The sequence below is a fragment of the Dipodomys ordii genome, unplaced genomic scaffold, assembly GCF_000151885.1.
Source record: "Dipodomys ordii isolate 6190 unplaced genomic scaffold, Dord_2.0 Scaffold58, whole genome shotgun sequence".
Taxonomy (NCBI): Eukaryota; Metazoa; Chordata; class Mammalia; order Rodentia; family Heteromyidae; genus Dipodomys; species Dipodomys ordii.
Genome location: NW_012267274.1, coordinates 5,440,908 through 5,468,853, shown reverse-complemented (window position 1 = coordinate 5,468,853; position 27,946 = coordinate 5,440,908). Strand labels below are relative to the sequence as shown.

At 51.4% G+C, this 27,946-nt stretch overlaps 1 protein-coding gene across 3 annotated transcripts in view; it reads right to left on the bottom strand.

Annotated features, from left to right (window-relative positions):
• The window catches only part of Ctbp2 (C-terminal binding protein 2), a 116,754-nt gene that overhangs the window by 17,880 nt on the left and 70,928 nt on the right, over positions 1 to 27,946 (bottom strand). For 2 of the 3 annotated variants that reach the window (XM_013021972.1, XM_013021971.1), the window contains exon 3: positions 11,353 to 11,510. The exons of the other annotated variant lie outside the window; for it this stretch is intronic. In XM_013021972.1, coding sequence (XP_012877426.1) covers positions 11,353 to 11,410 — 58 coding nt within the window. In that variant the 5' untranslated portion in view covers positions 11,411 to 11,510. The remainder of the gene's footprint in view (positions 1 to 11,352; positions 11,511 to 27,946) is intronic. 3 annotated transcript variants of the gene reach the window in all.

Sequence of the window (27,946 nt, the reverse complement as noted above, 5' to 3'; positions counted from 1 at the left end):
CTTCTCAATCTTCGGCCACATCCATCAACACCAGACCCGACAGAACACCGGCCCGCCCGAGATGGCTGCAAGCACCAACGGGCGCTTTGTGTTTCAAAGCCCGGCCTCAATTATTAATCCTCTGAAACCTTAGTAGGCTGAACAGCACACTCAGGGTCCCTTTGCCTGGCTTCACCCGGCCGCGGGCCGCGGGCCCCGGGGTCTGCCTGCCCGGCTCAGGCCCAGAAAGGAGCCGGTGCTGGAGCCTGCTTGTCCGCTTCCCGGCTCACGCGGACCTCTGCTTCCCCAGTGTGGGGATTAGGAGCTAAATAAAACCCCTAAAGCTTTTGTTCCATGTGACATCTCGTCAGACTGATGGAGCCGGCGGCCTGCGCTGCGCCGGCCAGGCCTCCCGCGGCAGCTGCGGCTTATCCCACACCACGGCGGCGCGGCCCCTGCCGGGGTGCTTTTAGGACAAGCCCCTCCAGCCCCCCCCTCAGGCATGCTCCCCAAGTATGGACCCCACAGCCGCCAAGGGAGACTGCCTGGATGCCAGTCCAGCCCTAATCCCCCCATGATGAAGCGTTAATCCGGCACACACAGCTAAGAACAAACACGGTGCGGAGGGAAGGAAAGCCTGCCGTAGGATGCGAGCAGGCCAGGGGCTGGGAGAGGCAGGCCAGGTCTGCAGCCTGAGCTGGGGGCTGTGGTTATGAACCACATGGTTACACTGCTTACACCCACATTCCTTCCTCTCCCTATGATGGCGAACCATTCTGTCACACGTGCCTACGGAACCTAGCAGCTGGGCCAGGAGGTAAAGCCATCCTGTGCCCTCTGCCAGGCGATTTGCCACAACAGCAAAGATGGTCGTCTGGAAGCGCACCGCCTCCTCTGCAACTTAGCAGGCAAGTGCCTTCGCACGAGTCACACTGCACTTGCTGTACAGACAGGGTCTCCAAGCTTTCATCAGAGCCAGACTGGGACACCCCCTCCCCCCCACGCCAAGTAACTGAGGTTATGGTGTGAGCCCCCGCACCTGACTAAACATTTTGAAATGAGGTAGTATGTGCATCTGTGGCCATCACATCCAGGACAGTGTGGCTGCACTCTGTGTCTCTTAACCAGAGGTCTAAGTTCAAACCTGACTACAGAGAAAAAGAGGTGATCGCTGGACGCAGTGATGCGGAGTTACAGCGCAGGAACTGTAGGCGCAGGGCAGTGCTACGCTGCCCCCCCCCCCACTGGGACCAGACGAAACGTGGGGCACACATGCTTTACACCCCCGAACGCTGCGGGTCTGTCTCTGAAGCCGAGCCACCCGGGTGAGCACCAGCTTGGTGAGATGACCCCCGTTCTGCGCAGAGCATCCGCATGGGGCCACGCCACCATCAGTGGCGTGTACCTGGGAGTCAGTACCTGGGAGGCATCATTGGGGGCACTGTGGCCAGGGAAGGAAAATGAAGGTTTTCAGATTTGAACTCAGTCAATGGTGTGTTCCTCTCACCTCCAATGACACCGGGAAGGGAAGCACAAAGGTAGGAGGACCACAGCCTGGTCAGACTCCATTGTGAAAAGGACCAACTATAACAAGGGACTAGAGGCTTGAATCAAGCGGTAGAACACCCACCTGGTGAACGCGAGGCGGAACGCAAACCCCGAACCGTCTTTTCCTGTTTTCCCGGTACATGCGCAAACCAACGGGAAAATGCCCTGCTGGGTGGCAAAGGAACCAAAACTCACCACCCCCACCTCCCCAGATGCCCGAAAGGGGTGGGGTGGGGGGAGGTTAAATGGAAGACGCTGCCTGTGAAATGCTGCATCTCTGCATACACTGTCCTCACGGTGCCAGTGTCTGCCATCTTTCCACTGGCAGGCAGAAAAGGCGCAGATACATGCGGGCATCCCACAGCGCATCCGGGCCTGAGGCTGGGCTCACCCAGACGCACCAAGACAGGAAAATGTTCACGGAGCCCCTGACTGCACAGACGCCGGCCTTTCCCGTCACCACATATCCTGAACCAGAACGAACTGCCGCGAGCGGTCCCGAAGGGCTGGCACAGGCCCAGGGCACCCTCTTGACCAGTTCTGAAACCCAGCAGAACCTCCTCCCCTTCCAGACAGCCCTTCCGGGAATGAGGACTTCAGTTTGGGAGGGGACACGGCTGCTGCCCCCTGCAGGACACTCAGACCAGAGACAAGATGGCCGAGTAACTCCTGCAGCCCAGCCCAGGCACCTGTCATTTCCTCTTCTATTTCAGGGAACCCACAAGCCCCACAGGGAAGAGTGGCTCTCCAGTGTCAGGGCGAAGAGCTCCCCAACTTAGGATAGCTCTGCCCTTCCAGGGAGAGAACATTGTAACACAGCAAGTAGGATCCCCTCCCGCTGGCCCGCTGTGCCTTCGTGGTCATTTGCCATACTTCTTGTGAGGCACAGCTGATGAACGCAGCAACCCCTTCAGAGAGCTAGGTCGTGCCAGAGCTATCTCGAGACTGCTGTGGGACGTGGCTTTCCCTCAGGTGACGCTCCGGGCTGCACCAGTTACTGCCAGTGTGTTCAGCACAGTCCTTAAATGCCTAAGAAGAACACAACATCAGTGCCTGGCCGACGGCTCAGAGCGGGTAGAGGCGAGGGTGTGGTGGGCTGGGTCACCTCTGCCGGAGAACCATGGGGCCTGGACTGGCTCTCAGGCCTGTTCTGCTTGGCAGCTCCCGGAGCTCCCGCAGCCTTGCTGCTGGATTCCACAAACATTATGACAGATGCTTCCCGTCGGTTGGGAAAAACACCTGCACCTGAGCTCGGGCGCCACAAACACTCTGGCAGGGTTTTTTTTTCCCCCTTAAACACTTTACAGTCCCCCAGAAAGGACTGCTTTTCTAAACATCTCCCTCCCTCCCTCTCTCTCTCTCTCTCTTTTTGGTTGGTCATGGGTCTTGAACTCTGGGCTTGAGTGCTGTCCCTGAGCTCTTCAGCTCAAGGCGAGCGCACTACTGCTGGAGCCACAGCAACACTTCCGGTTTTCTAGTGCTTTATTGGAGATAAGATCTCGCAGACTTTTCTGTCCGGGCTGGGTTTGAACCATGATCCTCAGGTCTCAGCCCCCTGAGTAGCTAGGATTACAGGCATGAGCCACCAGTGCCTGGTCTAAACATCTCTCTTTTAAAGGCAAGAGGGATGCGATCTTGGAAAGAGTAAATCCTATGGACTTGAACTTTCAATGCTACAATGATCCACAGAAAAGTTCATACACTAAAAATAATATTGTCGAAAGAAAAAAAGATCTGATAATAAAGGAAAGACACTCAAACTCTCCGGCAGACAAGATAAACACAACAAAAAGCTAACTGTGGGGAAAAGCCCAAATAGCTAAGACATGCAATCAACATCTGCACAAAGCCCACTCGATTTCCTGTGAAATGTAAGGCAGAGGTTCACAAGTGCAAAGACCTCCAGAGATTCAGACCACCCCAGGGAAGGATCGGCCAGTTCAAGAAGGGAGAACATGAGACCAGCCAGGAACCCATGCTCCACAGAGCAGCCCCCAGACCCAAACAAGCATCTCATGTCTGACTGGGCTCATCAGAATCGGAGCCCACACTAACTTGCCGGGGACCTCAGTCCCTGAACCACTGCAGAACAAAGATTTCTGGGAAGGGCGGCTCTGAACCTGCAGGCAGAAACCAGAAGCTCCCGGGGAGGTGGTCCTGGGCTTGCCCAACAGCAACATCAAGTCTCCCCACAACTCCCATCCCCGCAGCTCCCCAGAGACGCTGCTGAGGTCAGTGGGTTCCACACTGTTTTCCGGCTGAGACGGCCAAAAATAGGCCTATGATAAACCCACTTCCTCCTTTGGAATGTGGAGAGAGGCCATGTAGCTTTTCTGTTAAGGTGTTTACATTTGAAAACTTCTAGCTTTGAAAAAGTCCTTTCATTGTCCATCCAATATTATCTACCAAAGTAATTTGTTAATCTAACTACACAATGGAAAGGGGGGGGCAGGGGAGAGCAGCATTAGTAAAACAGTCACAGCAAGTCTGGTGTTTTAAGTTTTTGTCTTTGGGGTGGAACCCAAACTTCATTTACACAAGTGCTCATGTGAACTATATACTCAGACCTCTAACCCCACATTTAATTCCAGTTTTGAGATAGGGTATTGCTTCCTTTGCCCAGGCTGGACTTGAACTCCAAGTGGCTAGGATGAATGAGAGGCCTGTCCTGTGTCCTGTACCTGGTGTTCCTGGGATTGATGGGAGGCCACGGGCTGTGTGGATGTGCAGAGGACTGCTCTGTCCACGCTGAGGGGCCCTTTCAAGTTTAGCCATGCTCCAAACGATCCCAGCCCTTGTGGGGCTCATCAGCTTAACCACGTAATAAACGCAAAGGCACACGCGTCACTTCTACCCAGCTTCTCGTGGCACTGTCAAAGTTCCTGAGCCGCAGTTGTACGGGCTACACTTGACTCACACTTGTAGCCCTGGATGCCCCGTGCTGAGCCACACCTGTGTGTAAAGGCGCCCTGAGCACAGGGCAAAGTCCGCCTCACGCCTGTCCCACAAACACTGCCATCCACGCAGGGGAGGAGATAACCCGGAATCACCCGGGGACGGCAGCCGCAGGGGCCAGCACCCCACGGAAGTCCCGGACCCCACAGCACACATCAACGCGTGAGACAGGCCCAGGCCTGGGTAAAGAGGAGGCAACAGCCACGGGCCTTCCTCAGGGTGAGGGGGAAGCCACAGTACGCCCCGTCAGACAAAGCCCCTTCCCAGGACTGGGTAGCAGCCACGTCTCCACAGCAGTGCTGAGGAACAGTGGAGAACATTCTTCCCACATCTGACACTGCCCGGGAGCACAGGGAGTACAGGCAGCCCTGGCCTAACAGTTGCGGGGGGGGGGGGGGATGGGGGGGGGCTGTGAAGACGCCTTAAAGACACAAGGGGTGTCTCCCTCCTCCGCTCTGGGTGCCATGGGAAGGGAAGGACTCTCAGCACATCCAAGCAGGTTGTGAGAACCAAGACTGGGACACGAGGGCAGAGGGGGGTGAGGTCTTTGTGGGTGTGCAGACGGGCACAGATCATTTTCCCTCCCCTCCTTTTGGGAACCCAGCCCGCCCAGCCCGCCCCTGTTAGAAAGGCCCACGAGGCCTCTCTGGAGAGGGAGCACTCTCCGAACCCTGACTGAGCGTTACTCGACACAGCCACCCATTCCAGGACATACCAGCTGAGGTTCTGACCAACGTGACCTCACTGCATGCTTGAATGCCTGCAAGTTCTCTACAAGGAAAGCGGGCGAGATCCTGGGAGATGAGCGTGTCCTCAAATACTCACTAGGCCTAGAATGTTCTTGGAAGCCCGGAACCTTCTTGGCACCTGTGGGACACTGCCTGCAGGCATGGCGTACACACAGCTACTATCTAAGCGTGGAGATGCTGCTGGAGGCGCCGACTGCTCCAAGGAAAACAGACCAGCCCCGCACACTTCCGTGTGGGGAGGGAATGCGTCTGCTAGGGCTCTGCAGGCTGGGGATGCCCCCTGGAGGCCAGCTCTGAGCTGAGGACGGGCGTGTCACCATGGGAGCAGGGCACAAGCCAGCAGAACTGAGGGAAGGCAGCACTGCACTCAGCCCGGATCTGATTCAACACACCACATGCCTGAGCTCCAGAGCCAAACTCCGGCGGTCCCAACACACGGCTTGCAGAGCCTTTAGGAGCAAAGAATCCACCCACCAGCAACCAACAGGTACAAAAGGAAACTTACTTTTTGGTGCCCATCCCGAGCACGTGAACTCAGGGTGTGGGCACTGTCCCTGAGCTCTTTTTGCTCAAAGCTAGCACTCCATGTCTGGCTTCTTGGTAGTTAAATGGAAAACAGGACTCTCAAGGACTTTCCTGCCTGGGCTGGCTTTGAACCATGATCCTCAGATCTCTGCTTCCTGAGTAGCTAGGATGACAGGTGTGAGCCACTGGTACCTGGCCTCTATTGACAAATGGTCAACAGAGAATTAACCAAACACCAAAATGATCCTCAGAGGCCTAGGAATGGGCTGATGTGGCACGGACACACTACTACCTATGAGTGTGAACAAGGTAGGTAGCCCCTAAGGGAGGAGTATGTGGCTCCAATACTGAACACCACGGCTAGGTAAGGCAATGCAACTTTGATCCCTCGCCAAGAATTGTATTCCTGTTTGTAACTGTTTCCTTACCTGTACACTAGGGGGCATTATGCTAGTATGTTTATTTGTGCTATGAAATCCAGCCATGACTAGTTGACTATTGTATATTTATACAGCTACTGTAATTAGAGCTAATCACTTAATTACTGGAAATGTGCATAATTGCCTGATCCCAACGTATAATTAAAATGTATAGCAACATTATAAATCCCACATTTAAAAAAAACCTACTTTTGGGGGGCTTAAACAGATTAGAAATGATTGGGAGTGTGCAATACCACGGGCTTCCATACTGTTTCTCTACAAGATGCAACAAATAGCCATGGTTTAATGCATTCAAGAAAAGAGAAACAAAACAGTTACCCAGAATAAATGATAAAAAAAAATAACCAAACTGAAACAAAACAATTCTGACCAAACCTGTGCACTCTGATCTTCCTCTAGGGAGAAAACCCGCCATCGGGGTGTGGGCTGAGGGGAGGTGTCAGGTGAGGCTGCTCCCAAGGGACGCCCACCAGCCCCATGCAGCGAAGCCTGGTGCGTTGGCACTGGGCTCCCTTGCTGACCCGGGGTTGCATCTCCTTTTCAGATTGGCTTTCTGCAGTGGTAATTTCCATGAAAGAAAGCCATAGGGAAATGTTCTCACATCCACCCCAGGTTCTTTCTTTGTGGCTCTACTTTTGTACAGTGACAAAGGTAACAGGGAACAGCTATTGGCTCACTTCATTTTGTTCTGTCCTTAGGAGTCCATGGGTGAGGAATGGTAAGTTTGCTTCTTTTGTGGCAATGATGGCTTGAGTTTGAACTCAAAGGAGGGAACTCTTGATCCATGTCTGCGGTCCTCACCACTGGTCAGTTAAGAGTTCACATCACCCACCACTGAGTTAGATTAAAGGGGATGATCAAAGCTCAACTTAGCTTTCTATTATCCCCTCTTACAGAACTTATGTATCTACTTGCCCCATCCCACCAAGTTGCATCCCTGATAGCCACAGTACTGTGTTTAGTCGATGACAGCATAAACTCACAGTTAGAAGGGTAACAAAAAGCCACCAGCAGGTGGCACAATGTTATCTAGTATGCATGAGGCCATGGATTCAATTCCCAACATCACCAACAAAACGTACAGCAAAAGGCATTACAACATTGCGGGGGCATGCTCCTGTAATACCAAGATCTGAGGCTGAGGTGGGAAGATCTTGAGCTCAAGGTTATGCTGAGCTACGTGGTGAGATCAAAGTCACAGCAAAGATGTTCTAAGATTGTGTTCAAGGATCATGACACCAGGGCTGTGGCAAAGCTGGTCTGGGTCACTTGAGAGGCTGAGGGTGACAACCAGAAGAGATATGCCCCCCCCCCCCCATCGCTCAGTGGATGTGGCCAACCAATCCACAAGATAGTCAAACTTTGCCTGGCACCATTACAATGCAACACATCAGCTGTGTCAGCAAACCGAAGAACCCCTGCACCACACATCAGATAAATCACACATCACAAACAGACGTCTGCACTCAGATTCTGACCAGCCAGTGCTTTCAAAGGCTGCTCCCCAATTATTTTTATACAAGAGCACTTGAGGATTGTTTTGATAGCCAGTTATCAAGAAAAGGCAGAGCACAAATTACAAATATCAAAATAGAAAGGTTGTTTGAAAACGACACATTAAGACCTGGCTTTTGGGTCATCGTGAAAGAGCTGCTCAGTTTCAGCTGACTTTAATGGAACCCCAAAGACTTCAGCGGTGCCCTCCTTTCAGCAGGGCGCTCCAGGCCTCATCCCATATTGAATTCTGAATGCATGAAGGCATGAAGCTTTTGCTTTAGCTGTGTGTGTGTGTGTGTGTGTGTGTGTATACGTGTGTGTGTGTCGTGCGCGCACGGGCACACATGTGAATAGAGTACTGGGATTCAGTGCACTCTTGCTCAGCTTGCTTACTTAGGCCACTTAGGTGACACCTCCAATCCAGCTTTTTTTGCTGGTTAACTGAAGAAAGATAGCTTATCAGATTTTTCTCTCTGGGCTGTATTCAAACTGTGATGACCGGATCTCAGCCCCAAGCCAGCCCAGGCAGACAAATGAAAAAGATTCATCTCCAATTAGACAGTAAAAAGCCAAAAGTACGGTTATGGCTCAATAAGTACAGCACCAGCCTTGAGGAGAAAAGCCAATGGAGAGCAAGAGACTGCAAGTTCAAGCCCAAGTACTAGCACAAAAATCTGAACTAAGCAGAACGGGGATGGGAAGGTGGCTTAGTGGCAGAGTGCTTTCCTTGCGTGCATGAGGCCCTGGGTCCAATTCCTCAGCAGAAAAAAGCCGGAAGTGATGCTGTGGCTCAAGTGGTAAGGCGTTAGCCTTGAGTTGAAGAGCTGAAAGAGTGTTCAGGCCCAGAGTTCAAGCCCCACAACCGGCAAAAAAGAGAACTAAACAGAGCAATGGGTTGTCAGAACTTAGACGGCAGCAGTCCTCTGGGAGAAGTACTGAACAGGGGTGATGCTCAAATTGCACCGACACGCTCAGGGGAAATGGCAAAGCCTCGTCCAGTCCAGAATCCCAGGGCTGGGACTCCGCACTGCAGTGTAGTAGGTGCGTGCACATGCTAACTGTAAGGAAACCACTAAGCAGAAAGACAAAACCCCGGAGCGGATGGGTGTCCACAGGGAGGGGGCTTCCGGGAAGCCATCGCTGGGAACACAGGAAGCACCCCTTGGGCACGGGCTATCATGACAAGACTCACTGGACATCCGTACCAAAAACTCCACAAGTGGTTTAAGACTGACAAGAGGATGTTTCTGTGTGTGTACACGTGTACGCATACGTGCACCGAAGTACCCTAGTAGTACAAGGCCCTCTTGTAGAACAAACAGCCAAATCCATGAAGATGATCTGACAGAAAAAGCCAGAGAGAACAGCAGTTAAGCACATAGCCAGCTGGAGGCAGTTGTAAAATGACCTCCCACCTGTACCGAGCTCTGAAAGGTGTCACAGCACTGGCGGTTCATTCACCTTAGGGCTGCTAGTAAAGCACACTGGGCCAGCCACTACCCTAGCCTAGACAGCAGGATGGCGGGCGGCAGGATCACAGAAGTTCTTAAATCCAGGAAGTGGCTATCAAGGAATTGAAAAAGCACAACTGCTACAGTTTCTGTAGTATCCTGCACATACAGATAAAGATGACACGGAACCTTCCATCATAAAAACGTTCTGGTCTCCAAGTCTCACTTCACAGATGTAGGAAAGCGTGGATGCATGCTGGGGACAGCCCGAAGTCCCTGGCAGGAGGCCTCCGCTGGAGTGCGTGGCTGGGTGGATGGCTAGGATTCACCCGGAGGCCTGGCTCACCTCATACTGACCTTGACCCACTAAAGCTTCACAGAAACCAATGTGGCAGCTCAACAGCATCCTCCAGAGAGGATATGAAGCCATCTCATTAGAAATGGGCAGTTGTTTTCTTTTATTAACTTATTTTTTTTTATTATCTTTAAATAGCTGTACAATTATCTTTAAGTAGTTCAACAATTCAATGTCAATTTATGAGTAGAAGACATCATCTTATCAGCCCTTCTCTAACTCCCATCTATCCCAACCTGGGTTTTCCAGGTCCATTGTCACTGGTGTACATTGACTATATGATGTAGTCACCCGCCATGTCCCCATTCGCGAACCCTGCTCCCCCTTAAATCCCTCTCTCTGCAGACAACACGTTTCAGCTTCCTAGTATTCACTTTGTTCAACTGTCAATTGTTCAAAGGGATTAGGTCATGGGAAGTCACCCCTTCATAGACCATACTTTATAGCCAGTTTAATGGGGAAGTCAATTTTAATGCCCCTAGAACGGAGTCCAAATTCTAGAACAGTCTACAAACCAACTTGCACCAAATCTCCTATTATGCCAATGCTGTTGGAAGTCAAAAAGCCTACGGGGATTATGCGACACTCTCCTTAGACTCCAGAGCTGTGACATCAATATGCAACCCTTGATGACATAAAACCAAAACAGTTAAAGCCAAAACTGTGGACATATGAATGGAAACATGTATCACATGATGCTGAGGACAGTTATGCTATTGCAAGCTATTTTGGGGATTTTTGTTTTGGGGGGGAATCATCCATTCATCACCCCCATACACACACACACACACACACACAGAGAGAGAGAGAGAGAGAGAGAGAGAGAGAGAGAGAGAGAGAGAGAGAGAGAGAAAGCAAATGGTATCCATGGACAAATGTGAGTGAACAATACATTAGTGTTCATTGTGCTATTTCACATCAAGCTTTCTGTGTTTTAAAACAATTTATAAAACCCGTCCACATCATCTTCCCATGGCAGGAGCCCAGGGATTTCTCAGTGATACAGTTCCATAGAAGACTGTCTTGGAGGTCTCTGGCTCAGATGGCCAGAGATACACCTACTTAAAGGATGCAATTACACGGGGTGCCTGCAGGGGGAGCAGGGAGGTGCATATTCCTGCCCAACCCAAGCTACTCGGGAGCGTGGTGGCACAGGTGGGGCTCCAGGCTGGCCTCAAGTCTCCTCAGCAAGAATCCCTACAGGGAAGTCACTCAAACCCCCCCGAGCCGAGGCTAGCCCCCCCAGCACTGATCCTGGGCTGGCAAGGCTCACTTAACCTCCAAGCCCCACGCTCTGGATGCCTGGGCACTCACTAATTTAGGATGGTATTGCGTCAACATTTTAGAATTCTATCCCAAGCTTCCATTAGATTTTAATCAGGCTTATTTTCCCCCTTTTTTATGAGTAAATACTTCCAGGTATTTTCAAACATTACCAGGGACTGAGGCACACCGCAAGGGGCAGTGCTGGACTCCTCAGGGAAATCTGAGCGTTCACTGTTTTAAATGTCTTAATTTAAAACAGATAAAAAATCCAGAAACCCCAGGAAGTTAAAAAAAACAAAGCAAAGCTGGAGCAGATATCCAGCGGCTTTCATATGCAAAGCAATCCTGGGTGAAGGGAAGGAAAGGGCCTGGCCCCTCTACCTCCTCCTAGAAGGCCACGCCCTGTCCTACGAAGGGCAGGCTCAGTGCCAGCACAGCCAAGGGCATGGGGGGGGGCGCTGGCAGAGGGGTGGAGTGGGAGGAGGGGATCGTGGCAGCAGGCAGAGTCTGGAACAGACCTCGGATGACCTGAGGGAGGGGCCACATGTCTTTTGTGGAAAACCGCCAACCACGCTGGCTCTTACCTTCACAAATCCTGTCCAATCGCTGTCGCTTGACTTTGTGCTTATCCACAAGGGCCATTCTTTATCGAACTTTGCAACTCTGATTCAAAAGGCAAAGCGGTCCTCTAAGAACTTAGGGGAACTCGCAGGAGTCTGCGTGCATTACGCCACTATGCACCCTGAAACAAGGAGAAAAGAATCCTTACTCTCTGGAGACCTCCAGGACACAGGCCAACAGGTCAGTCAGGACTTTGCTGCCACTTTCTACCAGGGGACCTGCCATCTGGGCGCTCAGAGCTGGCTCCGCTGTCCTAACAGTGGTGGAGGGGGCTCCCAGACCACGCCAGCAAACCTGCCTCCTTCCACGCACCAAAGCAAGCAAGCTGCACGCCAGAGACATTGGCCACTTGCTTCTGAAAGCAGCAATGGTGGCGAAAGAAACTCATGCTCATAACTTCAGGCCATCAACACCGATTTCCAACGAACCTCCACTTAGTGATTTGTACTCCAGGGCCAAAAACCAAGCCACAGCGAGCAGGCCGAGCGACCATGGTGGAGCACAAGGTAGCAGGTCCACCTTCCAAAAAAAACCACACAACTCCAAGGTCCTGGGGGCCCTCAGCGCGGCACAGAGTTCTCCAGGCTATGGGGGTAACGCGGGGTGGGGGGGTAATGCGGTGCCCTCCCAGCCCCACAGTTACCGGGCACCTTGTGCTACATCTATTTACAGAGCAAACGAATCCATCCCAGGTGGCTCTGTGGAGGCAGACACCCACTGTGGCTAGACACTACTTTAAAGGACGCTGGATGGGGACCGGGAGTGGCAGCTTCAGCTGAGACCTTGCTCACCCTAGTGAACAGCAGTGAGGACGGAAGTCAGTGCCACCCAAGCGAGGTTTCCTTGTGCCATTTTGAATGGGGGGAGGAGGGGAAGTTGGGGGAGGACGCAGTGTTAAGGGCTGGCCTTGATATTTGCTCCTAGCTTTGTGGCTTGGAGTGTTTCTTAGGCTGTTCATGGGATGCTGCTACACCTGTGCACGCATCCCGTGATGCTACAGGAGCAGAAGAGGAGGTAGAAGGAGCTTCCATGCCCTGACCCAAGATCAGGGAGCCGCTTGTCTAGTCTGGGCATTTCAATCATTCCCAGAAGACCACCAAGCCCAAGCCAGCATTATTTTAAAGCCAACACTGTAAGATAGACACACCCAGAAAAAAGCTACAAAAGAAAAGGTAGGAAGCAAGCGTGAGCCCCAGGGTTCATGAGAGGGCGGTGATGTGCGGCTAGCTATCAACTATGCGCACTGCGCCATTACTTTATCAAGGGTCAGGCTGCCGGTCTGACTATTAAAATGTGGGCAAGTTCCTGGTAGTTAATGGCTAATTTCCCAGCATGAGGCTGAAAAATTGCCCTAAGGATTTATGGCAATAATTATGTGATTTTCAAAAAAAAGAAAAGAAAAGAAAAGCACAATTTCGAAGCACATAAATAATGGATCTAACAAAACTCTCCAATACTGGCAAGTATTGGAGATGGGGTGAGGTATGGGAATGGACATGGCCCTGGAAAAAGGGGGACATATTTGTGACAAGTCTGAAAGGCAGCCACAGAGCGGGAGAGGACTCTATCTAACCTGGGCAGAGCAGAGATGACGGGGACCAGAGTGTGGCTGAGTGAATGAGCCCACCGTGGAGCCTGGGCCGGCCTGGCTCCTCCACTCAGCCAGGGGGCAGCAGTCCTGTGCTGGGAGTGAAAACCCAATTCACTTCAGGTGTTGTACTCAAGGGGTGAGAGAACCAGGAAGTTCGTATTTGTGAAATAGCATGGAGATGAAAAAAATGGCAGTAAATTATGATTCGATCAGGGCTCCAGGGCCCCTCCCCTACCACGAGAGAGGCAATCATTCTTTTTAGTTGCCTTTGAATTTGTATAATTAGATGGCTTTGAAAAATTGATAAGTAGAATCTTGATCATGCAATCAGAGGGGAGCAGCCATCGGCTTACACAAATGCATGTCTTCCGCTACTTAGAAAACGAAGTCGCTGGCCCCTCTGCCCAGCCTTCCTGAGCCTGCGTGGAGGCCCCTGGAGGACCTGTGGCGGAGGCTCATGGCTGCCCAGTGGAGGGAGGGCACACTTCAGGCCTCCTGAGAGTAAGCATCTCCCCACACAGCATATAAAACGGGACACCTTTCCTCTTTGCTCTCGCAAGGAGTAAGCTATTAATTAACACAGGATTCTTTCCTTAGAATGGAGCTGTGCACAGAAGTCCCAGGCCAGCACCAACACTGTTAACAGACCCTTCTGGAGCTGCGCTGGTTTTGCACTCCATGACCAGGTCCCAGAAATCCCGGCTTCCATGAACACAGTCACTGCCACTGATTAGTCAAGGTGACCTAGCCACACATCGGTCACTCTCCTGTACTGATGCCATCTAGTGAAAGCAGTTGGCAATGGGCCCATCAGTGGACTTCTGACTCAGAGAAGTTCCACGTCCAGAGAACAGCGTGAGGGAGAAGGCCACACAGAGCTGAGGCTCAAAGAGCAAACACTCCCGAAGCCACAGCTCAAGCCTGTGATCCTCAGGAGGCAGAGATCAGAAAAGGTAGCCTGGACGGGTAATGCTAAGACATTCTTATCTCCAACTGGGCATAGCGCAGGGGCAGGGGGAGGAAGCCTGGATTAGAGTTGTGAGTTCAAGCTCCAGCACCTCCACAAAAGGGAGGGAGGATATGGAGAGAGAAAAGGTAAAGGGAGAAGAAGAGGGAGGGAGGGAGGAAGAACAAGAAAGCAATGTTTCTTTTTAAACAGAGATAGGACGGGGACCCAACCACAAAGCAGAGAAGCTTCCCTATAACCTTGTTGAAGTGAGAGTTGTGACCTAGGGATATAATAATTGGTGACAGGAAAACCAACGAACAGAATAGTCCTCCCATACCCGAGGTGTCATTTCTCATGGCTTTAGTTCCCTGACACTGTCAACTGTGGTCTGAAAATACTAAGGCCCAACTCTGAGAATAAACAACCTCTAAGTTTTTATTTTTACCTTTTATTCTGAGAGGCAGGAGGAAGTCCTGTGTCTACCTCCACTGGGAGCATCCACTTGTTCAGAGTACCCAGTTGTACATGCTATCTGCCCAGTACCTGCCAGTTATCAGAGCAGTTTGTCTTTTGTGGGTGTCCTTACTAGGGCTTGAACTGGGGGCCTTGTGCTATTGCTTAAGTGTTTTGATCAAGATTGGCTCTCTACCATGTGAGCCACACCGTCCACCTCTGGCTTTTTGCTGTTTAACTGGAGAAAAGCTGCTCTTAAGATTTGTCTGCCCAGGCTGAATTCCAACTGTGATTCTCAGATCTTAGCTTCTTGAGTACCCAAGGATTATAGGTGTGAGCAGCCAGCATGAGGCTTAGATCAATGGTTGAAGTACTGAAACCCTGGAGTTTAAGTAACAATTTGCTAATAATTGGCACAAGACACAAGAATCACAATGTTAGTGACTTGGTTGTGCCAAAGAAAAGCCATAAGGTGTTTCTTAAGCGAAGAGGTGAACAGTCTGTCATGTGGTGTATGACACTACCCATACTTACAAGCATCTACAGGAGGGTCTTGAACAAACCTCCCAAGAATGAGAGGTGAGTGTTCTATGTCAAAAAGATGCATGGACTGGCAAGGTGGCACACATCCCAAGTTCCCAGCCTTAGGAGAGAGAGACCCTAACAAATTGTAAACTTGAGACCAGCCTAGACAACATACTGGAACAGATGCAAAAGAAAAAGCAAGCAAAAAAAAGGAAGCTACTTGTTGAACTACTAGAAACTATGAGCTATGGGGAGAACACTTTCCTTACATGGTATGGTCAGACAGAAATACGATCTAATAAAACGAAGACCACATTTTAAAAAATGACCTGCTTTGATATCAAACTCAAGACAAACACATCCTCCATTAAAGGGGGGAAAGAAGAAAACGTGAAGTCTAAAATCTGGGCAGATGGATTTCACCACATGGTTACCAACAGCCGCCACCTGCCCAGACCACGCCACCGTCAACTAGTTATGCCACACAAACCTCCAGACCTTCCCATTCCCATTTAAAGTTCCATACAAAATTTTAAGACCCTCTCCATATCTTCATTCTGGTGCCTGTCTTCCTAAAGATTAGGCAGTAGTCTTCAGTAGTGTCTTTCAAAAGGAAAATTCCCCTAGAACCACTCAAACCCAATGATGGCTTTCATTTCTTTTAAGGAATCTATTTAAATATTTCCATACTAAAAGTCAAGTCTGGCAATAGTGTAGTGAATTAATGCTGTCATATTCAACCAAGAACTGACGAATTCCTGAGGAGGCCCCAGGATTCCTCAGAATATACTTGTAAATTTGAGGACAAAGACAGCCTAGCAGTGCTGTCAGCTCACAGCTTCCGCCAGGCCTCAGGCGGCTACTGCTCAGAACCGAGTGGCTCTTCTCTGGCTGAGTAGAGTAGTTCTGCGTTGGGTTAGGATTACTGGCACATGCAAATAACATTTCCTAGCGTTAAACGCAAGCTTCAAAAATTCTAAATATTTTCATTGCTAAAAGCTATCATCAAGGACAGAGGATTTAAGTAGAAAGAGTCCATAATTTTCTTAATTGGCTGTTTCATTGGGGTCATAATGGAAATTAAGTGTAGGTCTTCACATGCTACAGAAAGCAAGACGCTTGCTTATTTAGAAGAGTCACACATTCTAAAAGCACTGGTCTCCTAAATATACCTCGGAAATAAATATATTAATTTTAATAGAGGCAAAACAAAGAAGGTAAAAGCAAATAAATGAACTCATCCAAACTAAGAAGTGTAGAAGAAAATCCCTGAAGACCTGCTTTGTTCAGAATGGGGAGACAAGAGCAGGCACGGGGGACGCGGGCAGGGACGGGGGGCGTGTGCAGAGCGGGGGGCGCGCGCAGGGACGGGGGACGCGCGCAGGGATGGGGGACGCGCGCAGGGACGGGGGGCGCGCGCAGGGATGGGGGGCGTGAGGATGATGGATGTGAGCAGGGACGGGGGCGCGCGCAGGGACGGGGGGCGCGCGCAGGGACGGGGGCGCGCGCAGGGACGGGGGACGCGCGCAGGGACGGGGGCGCGCGCAGGGACGGGGGACGCGCGCAGGGACGCGGGGCGTGAGGATGATGGATGTGAGCAGGGACGGGGGCGCGCGCAGGGACGGGGGCGCGCGCAGGGACGGGGGACGCGCGCAGGGACGCGGGGCGTGAGGATGATGGATGTGAGCAGGGATGGGGGGCGCGCGCAGGGAGGATGGGGGGGAGGCTCCTCAGTTCTCCAGCTCTCTATTCTGAGAATCCTGGCTGAACAAGGCAAGGAGATTAGCCACCTTCACAACCCCAGGAGACACATCCTGGACAGACAAAGATGTCTTTGGTGCCACGTTCACAGTATAGGCAGTATCTACCTATGTCCAAATGGTTACAAGCACCCCTCAGAGTCTCTGCATGCTCCTGTGGAAGGCTGGTAAGGATGCTGACTGGGGTGGTGATCCTATGTCCTAAAGGTGGGGGAGGGTGGGGGCCCGACACAACATGAACAGAGGTCGGCCACTGCCTCCCGAGCTGAGGTTGTCTAAGCCAAGAGCCACAAAGTCTCACTCCCTCGAGACCCACCTAGATTTTCCCCAAGACTTGTGAGATGAGTCACTAAATTACTAGTTACAGTAGACTTAGAAAGTATAACATCAGGTTAGAAATAAACTACATTAATGTGCATGCTAAATACATACCATGTAGTAGTCAGTATAGTAAGCATAAAATATTACTTAATTTTAGTGTTAAACAGACTGCTTGTCTATGGAATGCACAGCTTTGATTTACCCCATTGCATATGAAATTACACATACATTTAAATATCTAGCAAGGCCACTGCAGAAAACTAGTTGATCATTTATCAAATTGCAACACCTTAAATACTTTTTAGAAGTTTAGGCCGAGGGGGGCGGGGTCACTGATGACCTGTCAGCCTTTCCTGGAGACAGGGACACACCACCCCCTTCCGTTCCTTCTGCAATCCCGGGTGCCAGGGCTTCCCCTCAGCCTCAAAAGCAATGAAAGCACACCTGGAGGGAGGTGGCAGGGTGCAGAGAAGAGCTTCTCCAGTTCAGCCTTTCCCGGGAAGAGGCTCAGCCCAGCGGAGGCCCGGCCCCCAGTGATGGGCCCCTTTGGCCTGCAGAGGGCACTGCCTGGCCTTCCTCATTTCCATCCTCATAGCAAAAGCCCGGGCTGGTGGGTAAGACACACAGGGCATCCACCCTCCAGGCCAGAAAGAAGACAGAAGGAAGGTTGGTAGAGGGACAACCAATGGGAAGAGGCACAGGCCAAGTCCTCCCCTTGTCCCCCTGGCCCTGCACTGAGCACTGGGGTTCCCCTTTCAGACCTGTCACCCAGTTGGGGCTAAAGAGAGGAAGGTCAAGTTGCAGAAAGACTCTTGGCCCTAGGGCTCCCAGACCACAGGCAGCCATGGGACACCCTGAAGGGTGATTTCCAACATGCCCAGGCCATCCACTGAAAGTCACAGTGAAGAAAGCTCGGCAGCAGCAGAATGTACACGGGCGGAGCTGCGCAGCTCAGGGTTTCGGTTACAAACGACAGGCTTTGGGCCACCCCCCACGCCCCATCCGCTGGTGACTGCTCAGTCACTGTGATACCCTTTTGTGTGAAATGAGGTCCTTGGAAGACATCATAGTTTTCCCAGCAGAAACTCTTTCAAAAGGAGGGAGAGGCAAGGGAGGTTCGGCAGTGTTGTGTAGGGATGGAGGCCAGCAGAGCCTCTACCTGCCGGCCACTGTGATCTCACTCACCAGTTTTTCTACTAGTAACATCTAAGTCGTCAGTCAAGGAGAAACAGGTTTGGCACCTGGTTGCTATGCCCAATGCAGTACCTACACCTCCAGAGCACAACCATCCCCTGGTCCAAGCTAGCAAGACGTGAACTCAAGCAAGGCTAGTGAGGATAAGCTATCACTGGCACTGGGATCTGTTTTCAGAAAGCAAGTATTCGTTCAGAGATTGTCTAAAAAGCAAACAGCAGGGCCGGGTGCTGGTGGCTCACGCTTGTAATCCTAGCTACTCAAGAGGCTGAAATCTGAGGATCTCGGTTCAAAGCCAGCCCAGGCAGGAAAAGTCCGAAAGACTCACCTCTAATAAACCAGAAAACTGGAAGTGGCGCTGTGGCTCAAGTGGTAGAGCACTCACCTTGAGCTGAAGAGCTGAGGGACAGCGCCCAGACTCAGAGTTCAAGCCCCACTACCGACAAAAACCAAACCAAACAAAAACAAAACAGTAGGAAAAGTTCACTCCACAGGGGCCCACCTGCTTGAAGAACATTCTCCTGTGTTTATTGCAGGCCAAGTTATCAAGCTGGTAGGAAAGAGCTAAAAGATAAGCTTAAGTAAGGCTGCTCAGATCCTTCCTTCAGCCCAAGAGAATCAGGCCTGGGTGTCTGGTGGCTGCACTGCTTAGCTAACGTCACTTGTCTGGAGATCTTTCTGGGCACCAACTCTGGGCATGTGGTGGAAAGCGCTTGGTAGCAGCGCAGTGAGCCTCTTCCATGACCTGATCTTAACAAATATTAAACTATCCGCTCTGATGGCGGCTTCCCCGCAGCAACCGCTGGGCACAGGTATGGAGGGCACAGGCCCTGCCAGGTTCGGGGGACTAGCCAGCAGTGGGCGGGGGGCGAGGGGAGAGATCTTCTGACCCAGAATACCTTGTCTCTTCAACCTGGTTCACGAGAAGGAAAATCTACATTTTATACATGTCGACAATCACTCATCAACGTTGGGGTCACCTGGGTTGTAAGTGGAGGGAGGCTCTCCATGGAGATACAGCCATGATCCCCACATTTCTGGGAGACAGCAGCTGCCTCCCTTCAAACCCTCCTCCTGCCACATACAATGTGCCCAGCAAGATGCCTGCTCCCTCACTGGGGTCAGGAACAGAGGTTGACCTATCCAGCCACTACCAGAGTTCTCCAGACCCAGAAGCCCAGAAATTCAGCTGCCTACTACAACAGCCCCTCTCCCCCCGATAAAGGGTGCCCACAAGAGGCAAGTCTGTGGGTCAATGTGAGGGAGCACGCACTGCTGGTAACTAACCCGCTCCTTCCAAGTCTACTGGGAGCTTCCCTGGCTCCTCAGTGACTCTCACCTGAGTATTCACATTCCTGCGAACACTCTGCTTTTGTAACATGCAGCCGAAGCAAGTGTTGGGATGTCACTTCAAAGATTAATGGAGATGCCAACACAGGGAACAGAGTGGAGGGTCTCTCTGTCTGTCTGTCTCTCTGTCGGCCATGTTCTAAGGCTCATGCAGCCACCGCCAAGTGGGCAGGTGGACCCTCACTCCACAGCCCGTGAGCCAATGAGTCTCCCAGTTGAGCTATCAGATCACACGCCTCAACCTGGACTCTACACCATGGTGGCCTCCACCCAGAGGTCCACAGCTAAGCACTGCTGATTCCTGCCCCATGGAAATGGAGGTGACGAAGCTTTGCTGTTGTATGGCTCTAAGTTTTGAGGTAATTTGTCACACAGCCATAGATAACTATCAAATTTACCATGACAGAGTTCAACACAAAAGACAAAACCACCAACACATTTGTAATGCGTGACACCAAGCTCCTATCATCTGTAGGCCAGAGGACATCAAGCTAACAAGGCTGCAAATAAATCCTGAGCTGCCCATGCTGACATGAGGTCTGTGAAATATCCACATCTCTGAACTCCTGGGGTGAGCTCTGTTCTGCTCACATCAGCAATACCTGCCGGCCCCAAAGATCGGCGCGTGTGCTGTGATTTTCACTTACCCCAGACACTTCACATAAATTCCAGGGCTACACTCAACATTCACGGCGCTAACTAAGGCACCCTTGGGTCTCTACTGTGACTCACACACATCCATAAATCTGGAGGCATTAAGAAGATCTACCAGAGACCAGGCTACACACGAATGTGCTTCTCAGGCCACGCTCTTCATGGTAATTCACTAAGTAAACAGACCCTCCGCCTGCCTTGTTCTTACCAGCTGCCTTGTCCTTGAACAGCTACCGTGTTTAGTCTGAGCTCCGCAAGCCAGGAAAAGAGGAAGCAGGTAGGCAAAAAAGGTACCTGCTAACATGGTCAGAGCACCAATGGCCAGTCTGGCCATGGGCCTGGACTCCAGGCAGCAGGCAAGGGCAGTGTCCTGAGACACACATGTGTACCGTCGTGGCTCTCAAGGCCTGCCTAGGAGACCCTCAACGTGTTCTTAAAACAATGACGTTTCTGGAGGCTTCTCCGATTGTAGAAGTCACTAAATCCAACTGCTGCCTTCACCAACAATCGCGAACGAGTTTGTTCTGCGTCCGTGTTTCTGTTTGTTCCCCAGGGCTACCTCCCTGTAGTAAGCATACAAGCCCAGGCTGCATGAGACAAGACAGTCCCTTCTTCATGCAGCTGTTCTCCACAACCTAAACCACACAAAAGGTCCAAGGGAAGACTGGTCTGTGGAGTCACCAAAGAAGAAAAGTGGAGGCCGCCAGGGCCCCTGATGTCCGTAGGACCTCTGATGTCCACAGGTACCATGTGGTAACCTGGTGGGGGCCCAGTACCCAGTGCACATTGCCGTTTCCGGTGCGTGGTGAGCCATAGCCACAGCATGTGCAGTTCTGGAAGGGTCTTTCTGTCTTTGTGAGAATCCGGTTCATTCTTGCAGCGGAGGTGCCACTGTGCATCTGTTTGGAGCACAGCAGCTTCTGGCCAAGGAGTGCAAGGCTCTGTGGGCTCCGGGTCAGGCCCTAAATTCTACCGTGGGAGAGGTGTATGTGAGCGTGTGTGCATGCATGCGTGTGTCTGTACATGTGTCTGTCTGCAGACTCAGGAGGAAGGGCAATTGTACTTTCAGAGGAAACTCAGGAACGGTTAAACTGTTTAAAAAAAAATAAAGCACGAAAATGGCTTCAATACAATTTGATGAGGTCATCAAGTACGGCGGCCTACTGACACATGCAGGGAAAACATCTGTCAGTGTCAAGAGGTCGGCAGGAAGTGAGTGGGGTTTGCTGGGCTCTGGCTGGCTGGACCTACACTCCTAGAAAGAGACACACATGGCTTCGCTTAGCCCTACAGGCCGTGAAAACCCTTTCAACTGCTCTCCAAGAGCCTCACCTCTGCTGTCTGAGGAGGACTCTGCCGGGCAGTCCGTCTGTCCACATGGACAGACCCTCATGGCCGAAGTTCTCTGCACAAGCAGCCTTTGAGCATGTCTGACATGCTTACTTCAGTCCCTGGAATCTCCAGCTTCTTTCTGTCCTCGGAACACAGTTGAGACACTCCACTAGCAAACGTTTCAATAAATCCATCACCACAAAAACCAAAACAAGAGGTTCCTTTGGAAAAACAGGAAGTCCTGGTACATAGCACAGCTTAAAATAGAGCTCATTTCATCTGTTGACAAAGCTCGAGCCCGTGGAGCTCCTGAACTATACATACTTCTCAACACACGCGCAGGAACCTGGGCCGTTCCCCCAGGGGAGCAGGGGCTTGGTCTTTGTTAGACTCTGAGGGGGTCACGGAAACCAGGCAGGCCCTGCAGACCTCAGAACGAGTTTGTTCTTTATGGATTGTTAGGGAAACGCTGACTGTCAGGAAAATAGGCACAGGGCTCTTGAACCTGACCACAGGGGGACACGGACACACACACACACACACACAGAGCTGTGTCTGTAAGATGCACCCTCGAAGTGAAGTCCCTCATGCTGGCTCCTGCCTGCCAGGCCCAACTGCCTATTCTTCTCCCACTGTCCTCTAACCACTTACCCACCGTGGACGGTGAGGGGTGCTAACAGCACTCTCCACCTTGCAGTGACGTGAAGCAACACTATGCCTAGAGAAACCAGACTTGTCAGCCAATCTGCATGCTCCACTTCCCAAGGTCACATGTGTTGTGCTGACCTTTTAGGCTTTTGTACATCAGAATAACTTAGGCCTCTGGATATGAAGCAGATTGTCCCCTTTGTGTTGTTGCTAGCTCAAGTCAAGAAAATACAAGCAATGCTGGCGGTCTGGAGGATGCAGCTGGGTTTTGTGGGAGGGAACAGGGGTAGGGCAGATGTAAGAAGGTGCATGGAGGCTTAGACTGAAGGGAAAGTGGGAGCAAAGACTACAGACGGTGCATCAGCTTGGCCCTGAGATGTGGCACTGACTGAAGAGAAGGAGCTGGGCCTGCAGCCTCTGCAGTCAGCCTGCAGTGGGCAGTAATAGGTACTCTGGTCTTCTACCTTGACCTCAGTGGCCACCGCCAAAGGAGGCTAAAGCAGCAGGCAACTTAGTGTGCATCCCTCCTGCCAGACTGACCTGCCAGCTTCTGCCTATGAGTTCACTGGGATCCACTGTGTGCGGTCTAGCTTTGCTGATCTTTGGGGCTAGATGAGGAGGGTGGAAAAGGCTCACTCCCAGAGCAGGGTCTGGGGGTTAACCCGGAGTCTCGCACCCACGTCTTAGGGTGGGCCAGCTGGCCAGACCTCTTCTCGTAAGTGCTGTGGATAGGAGCGGTTTACCCGAGTCAACAATAGGAGTAGCGTGAACATAGGTGACCACGCAGCGGATCGCACAAGCACTCCCACAGCACTTTATTTTAAGGCTTCACGCGCTATTTTTACACCCACAGAAACACTGCCAAGGGAATTCACAGAGGAAAACAAAGAAGCTGCTGCCATGCAGGCTCCTCTGCTTCGGGTCCCGCAAGGCGCAGGCACTGGTCTCAGAAGGACCATCACAAGCAAAGCCACTGACATGGCCTGAGATCAAGCACTCCCTACTTGGAAGGGAGGGAGAGGGGGAGGGGCGGGTCTTTTACCCCCCCCCCCCCCACGGCTGCCAGCCACTCTCCCAGCACTGCCGGTTCTGAGTGAATGACAAAAGTACAGTCCCGTACAGGAAGAAGTGTTGATGCTCTGGCCCCAAGCACGGGGAGTTCCAGAGCTGTGACTTCTGCCTGCAGCTTCCACATCTATCTGATGTTTGCCCCAGCTAGGAATGGTGGGGGAAGTGGCGCTGTGGCTCATGTGGTAGAGCGCTCGCCTTGAGCTGAAAAGCTGATGGATAGTGTCCAGGGCCAGAGTTCAAGCCTCACGACCAACCAAAACAACAACAACAAACCAACAGAGAAGGAAAGGTGGGTTTTCCTGGACAGCTAGCTGGTTTTTCTGTGGAGGCTGCAATCTGAAGAGCACACCTCTGAGGCCAGGCGGGCGGGCCCGCCGGGCTGATGGCGGCAGGGTGGACTAAAATAATGGAAGCACAGGCAGCGGCCACCCGTGCGGTTTCCCGGTGTCCTGGACTGTCCTGCAGATATACGGAGGGCACCCTTCAGCCAGCCCTTAGGAGAGGCTGCTTCCCCCAGGTAATGCTGGGCTCACATCAAATTCCTGCTGACACAAACAGCCCTGGTATGCATCATTTTATTTGCACTCCTTGGGACTATCCCGATGTGCTGAGCACACTATTTTCAAGGAAGTCCCTGGCATTGTCTAGGGATGTTTTCGGAACTAAGCAAATTGCTAAAGCAAACATCTTATTTTCCTCTGCTAGGCCGGCCAAACACTGCGAACGTGGACTGCCAGTGGAGTGGACTGCCAGTGGAACTGCCCCCTCTGGTGGAACGGCTGGCAACAGACACTCAGGTTTCAAAGGGAGCTCTGGTCAGCACCAGGGTGTGCGTGCGCACACCTCCCCAGGCCGCCCAGCCCCTCACTCCTGCGAGAGGCGTAAGGTAACATTCCAGAACATACAGGGTCCAGAGCAGTTCTCAGCTCATGGCATGCGTGCACGCACTTCCTTAGGAAATGAATTGATCATTATCCTTATTGAAATGGTGGCCGTGAGGCCCAGAGTACAAAATATTCTGCTCATGGAAGCTAGACTGGGGTAGAGGTGGACACCTAAGCCAGCTGACCAGCTGTGTCCAAACGCAAGGCCGCAACAGCAGCTTGAACTTCACTCATTTCCATGGTACAGGGAATTGGGCGGCTCTAGAAGCTGGTGGTGCTGGGGAGAACTGGCAACTGTGCCCAGAGAGGATGGGGGATGGGGGGGAGGGGCGTGCGTGGTGTTGGTAGGGTGTGTAAGACCTGGAGTCTGCTGCACCTGCCACTTGGGGACAAACAGAAAGAAAGTGGCCCTGAACTGGAGGGAGGAGAGATGAACAGGGGTGCTTGTAAAACATACATAGTTGAAGAGTTCTGGGTGCAATGATACTTTCTATTTAAATATAGGAGGTGTTATCTTTTATGAATACACAGGGATTAGTGCTGGTGTTGTGAAATGATGTCTGGCCATTACTGGTCAAATCAAGAAAGAACAGCAAATTGTTACATCGTTCATCCTGTGCGGAGGGATGTGGAAAGCTCATTCACAGTCATTTTTGATGTGAGACAGGTACACGTGATTTGCTCTGCTGGGTAAAAGCATCATGCTGAAGAAATGTACATCCCTGCCAGCCATGCAAGTGTTGTTACACACAGGCCACGAGGCCCATTGACTGCAACCAGGAGAAAACATTTGCCAATGGCTTATGCTCTGGGCACTGGAGGAACCCACAAAACAATCGAGGCTGCCGCTGGAGAACCCCCAAACCTGATGATCTGTGCAATGGGCTTTGCTGGAAGACAATTTTGAAAACCAAGGAAATTTCTTGTCCTTTGGCTCCCCTCCAGTAGTAAAAATTAATTGCCACATAAACTTGCTGATTCCGACCAAATGAAGCTATACGATTTATCAACTCAGGGATGGCGCAAACTCAATAGCGGTTTAACTACATCACCTGAGTTATTGCTGGGTTTTCTATCAGTGACAGCTTTACGGGACCGTATGTTTTTGTGAATTCATTCACGTAGGACACACTTCCAAAGTAAACAAAGGCATTAGGCACAGGTGGCAACTGGGGAGTCCCAGACCTCCAAGGGAGCACAGGAGCCTGGACTCCCCTCAGGGCCTCCTGTGACAGTCCCCTGGGGGCAGGGTGGGGGGAGAGCACCAATCACCCGCAGCAGCCCCCAGGGGGGCTGTCCTTGGATGACCTAAAGCCTCTAAACCCTAGCTGTAGAGTTTTTAATCTCCCAATCCTACCTTTGAGTAAGAATTTGTGCATTAAGAATAAGTCACTGCCACTAACTGTTGTATTTTCTGCCCAAGCAGTGAATTTATAAATGCCTGACATGATGCAGCACACATCTAGGTACAGAGGAGCTGACGAGGCCAAGTGACAGGGACCCAGAGGGGCGCACATGCTTTCCCAGGACAGAGGCCATCTTTGTTTTCCCAGAGTCAGATGACTCTGACAGAGGCTGGACATCCCTGTCCCTTTATGGGCACTTTATTTTCTCCTTGTCCCTTTGTCCCACATTGAAACAACAAAGCTAGTCTTCTAATCTAAACGAGGCCAGGCACGAACAGAAACATACCCACCCAGTTTCTGCAACCACTGGGCCAGCTAGCGCGTCTTCTAAACTCATCAAACCTAGGTTTTTGCAGGAGACCAAGGGGGGGGGTGGGAAGAGGGGGGGACAAGGAGAAAAACCTTTGGGAAGAAGAATCCTAAAGGAACAGCAAATTCAGCAAAGACAATGTAAGTCACCCATCTGTGTTCAGGAAAATAACTCTCTCTCAAGGGAAAAGTACCCAACTTGGAGAATTTCTGGTACAATAAAACAACATGAGAATGCCTGATTCATAGTCCAGTTTTGCTTCATGTTCTGTCTTGAATCTACTTGTGATCTTGATCACTTGAATCTACCAGTGACCATTAAATCTGTGTTATTTAGTACCTTGTTCTTTTGTGATGGTCCTAGGACTTGAACTTGCAAGGTTGCTCCTGGATGGCGAGCAGACTCCACTCTCCTCACAGCAAAGTCTCCACCCAGGCACCTGCGTTACCTAGGCACCTGGCACCCCTGGAAGAGGTCACATCTGCATCCGCTGAGGTCACACGTGAATTTGATGTGGCCACACCTTTCTCCACCCATACCCTAGATAAGGCCTAGCCCAGGCCCAGATGCTCTCTTTCCCAGCTCTTTCTCTCTTTCCCAACTCTTTTTCCCAGCTCTCTCTCTTTCTCAGCTCTCCTTCCCAGCCCCATGAATGGCCAACATAGCCTGCTGCCAGCCAGAATGATGAACAAACCTACCCCTTACCTGAATACCACGTGCGTGGTGCTGTTCTTACTCGATCTACCTCTTTTTAAAAACCTCACAGAACTCAGGGCCTGGAAGCTGTCCTTTAGCTTTTTTGCTCTTAGCACTTGAACCACAGCTCCATTTTCAGCTTTTGGTTAAATGTCTCGTGGACTTTCCTGCCTGGGCTGGCTTTGAACCGTGAGCTTTGGATCTCAGGCTCCTGGATAGCTAGGATTATAGGCATTAGCCACCAGATCCCAGCTAGCCCATGTTCTTAAGTAGATCCTGAAACTGAGAAGAGACTAACTTTATCATGCACAGGCTTACTGACTAGCAAAACCGTTTCCTATTTCTAGCAAATTCACTTTGTCTCTTTGTTAACGTGTACAGCTCTAAGATGTGGGGATCCTGCCTACGGTTGTGGCCAAGAAATCACAGGAAGAAAGAACAAGAATGAAACCTTTTTGGTTTGGTTGCTTACCTCAAAGTTGGTTTTGTTCTTCTTCCTTGGCCAAGTCTTACACATTAGGATTTTGGTTTCACAAGTTTCCCAGGCCCACTGGGCTTGAACGAAGCCCACACTTCTTAATGGCTAGACCCCGCTCCCCTCAGCTAACCACAACTACTTTTGCATAGAACATAAAATTCCCCAGAGAGCTGCTGGTTGGTGACACGAGGTTTGCCTCCAGGTTTGCACTGGCTCCGCGGCTGTGGTCAGGAGGCTGTTCTGTTGCGTTCTTGGCCTGTTCTCTCTGTGATAATTCACTGTGAGCACACTTACAACCTGACCTGTGGACAGTTCTGGATGTGAACTGCTTTTTAACATTATAACAATCCAAGGAAGGGGGGAAAAACCCCAACATTACAATTGCGCTCACAACTGGCTGCTGAATTACTCCAGCTAAACCTAGGAAGGAGGGCTGTCACTGGGGCAGGAACACAGCCCAGCCCCCAAGGGTGTGGGTCTCAGAGCTAGAAACTAAGTGAGAGCCTTGGGCAAAATGGAAAGTATTTAAAAAGGTAACAACAACAGGGCGGGTCAGCTCTGTAGCCAGGCCGGAAGAGAGACACTTCCCAAGGATTAAGGCACAAGTTCCTCTCCTCGCACTCACCAGAGGCTCAATTTCCCCTGAAGCTACGCGCAACACCCTGACTAGCAAAACCTGGGCCGCTGTCCACTGTATGCTGAGCTACCCTGAACAGCCCAGGCCCGAGATGCCAGCAGCCTGTCACTGACTGACCAAACCCAGGCTCTTCACCACAATTTCGAGTCCCCATTGAAGGTTCCATTAGCACCACAGGTTCTAGGGGCAGCTGGCCACTTCTCTCTCTCCAGTGAAAACCCAATTCAGTAGAGAGATTCAAGGCATGGTGGACAGTGGACCCACACACTGCAGGACCAGCAGATCTGCTGGGAAATGT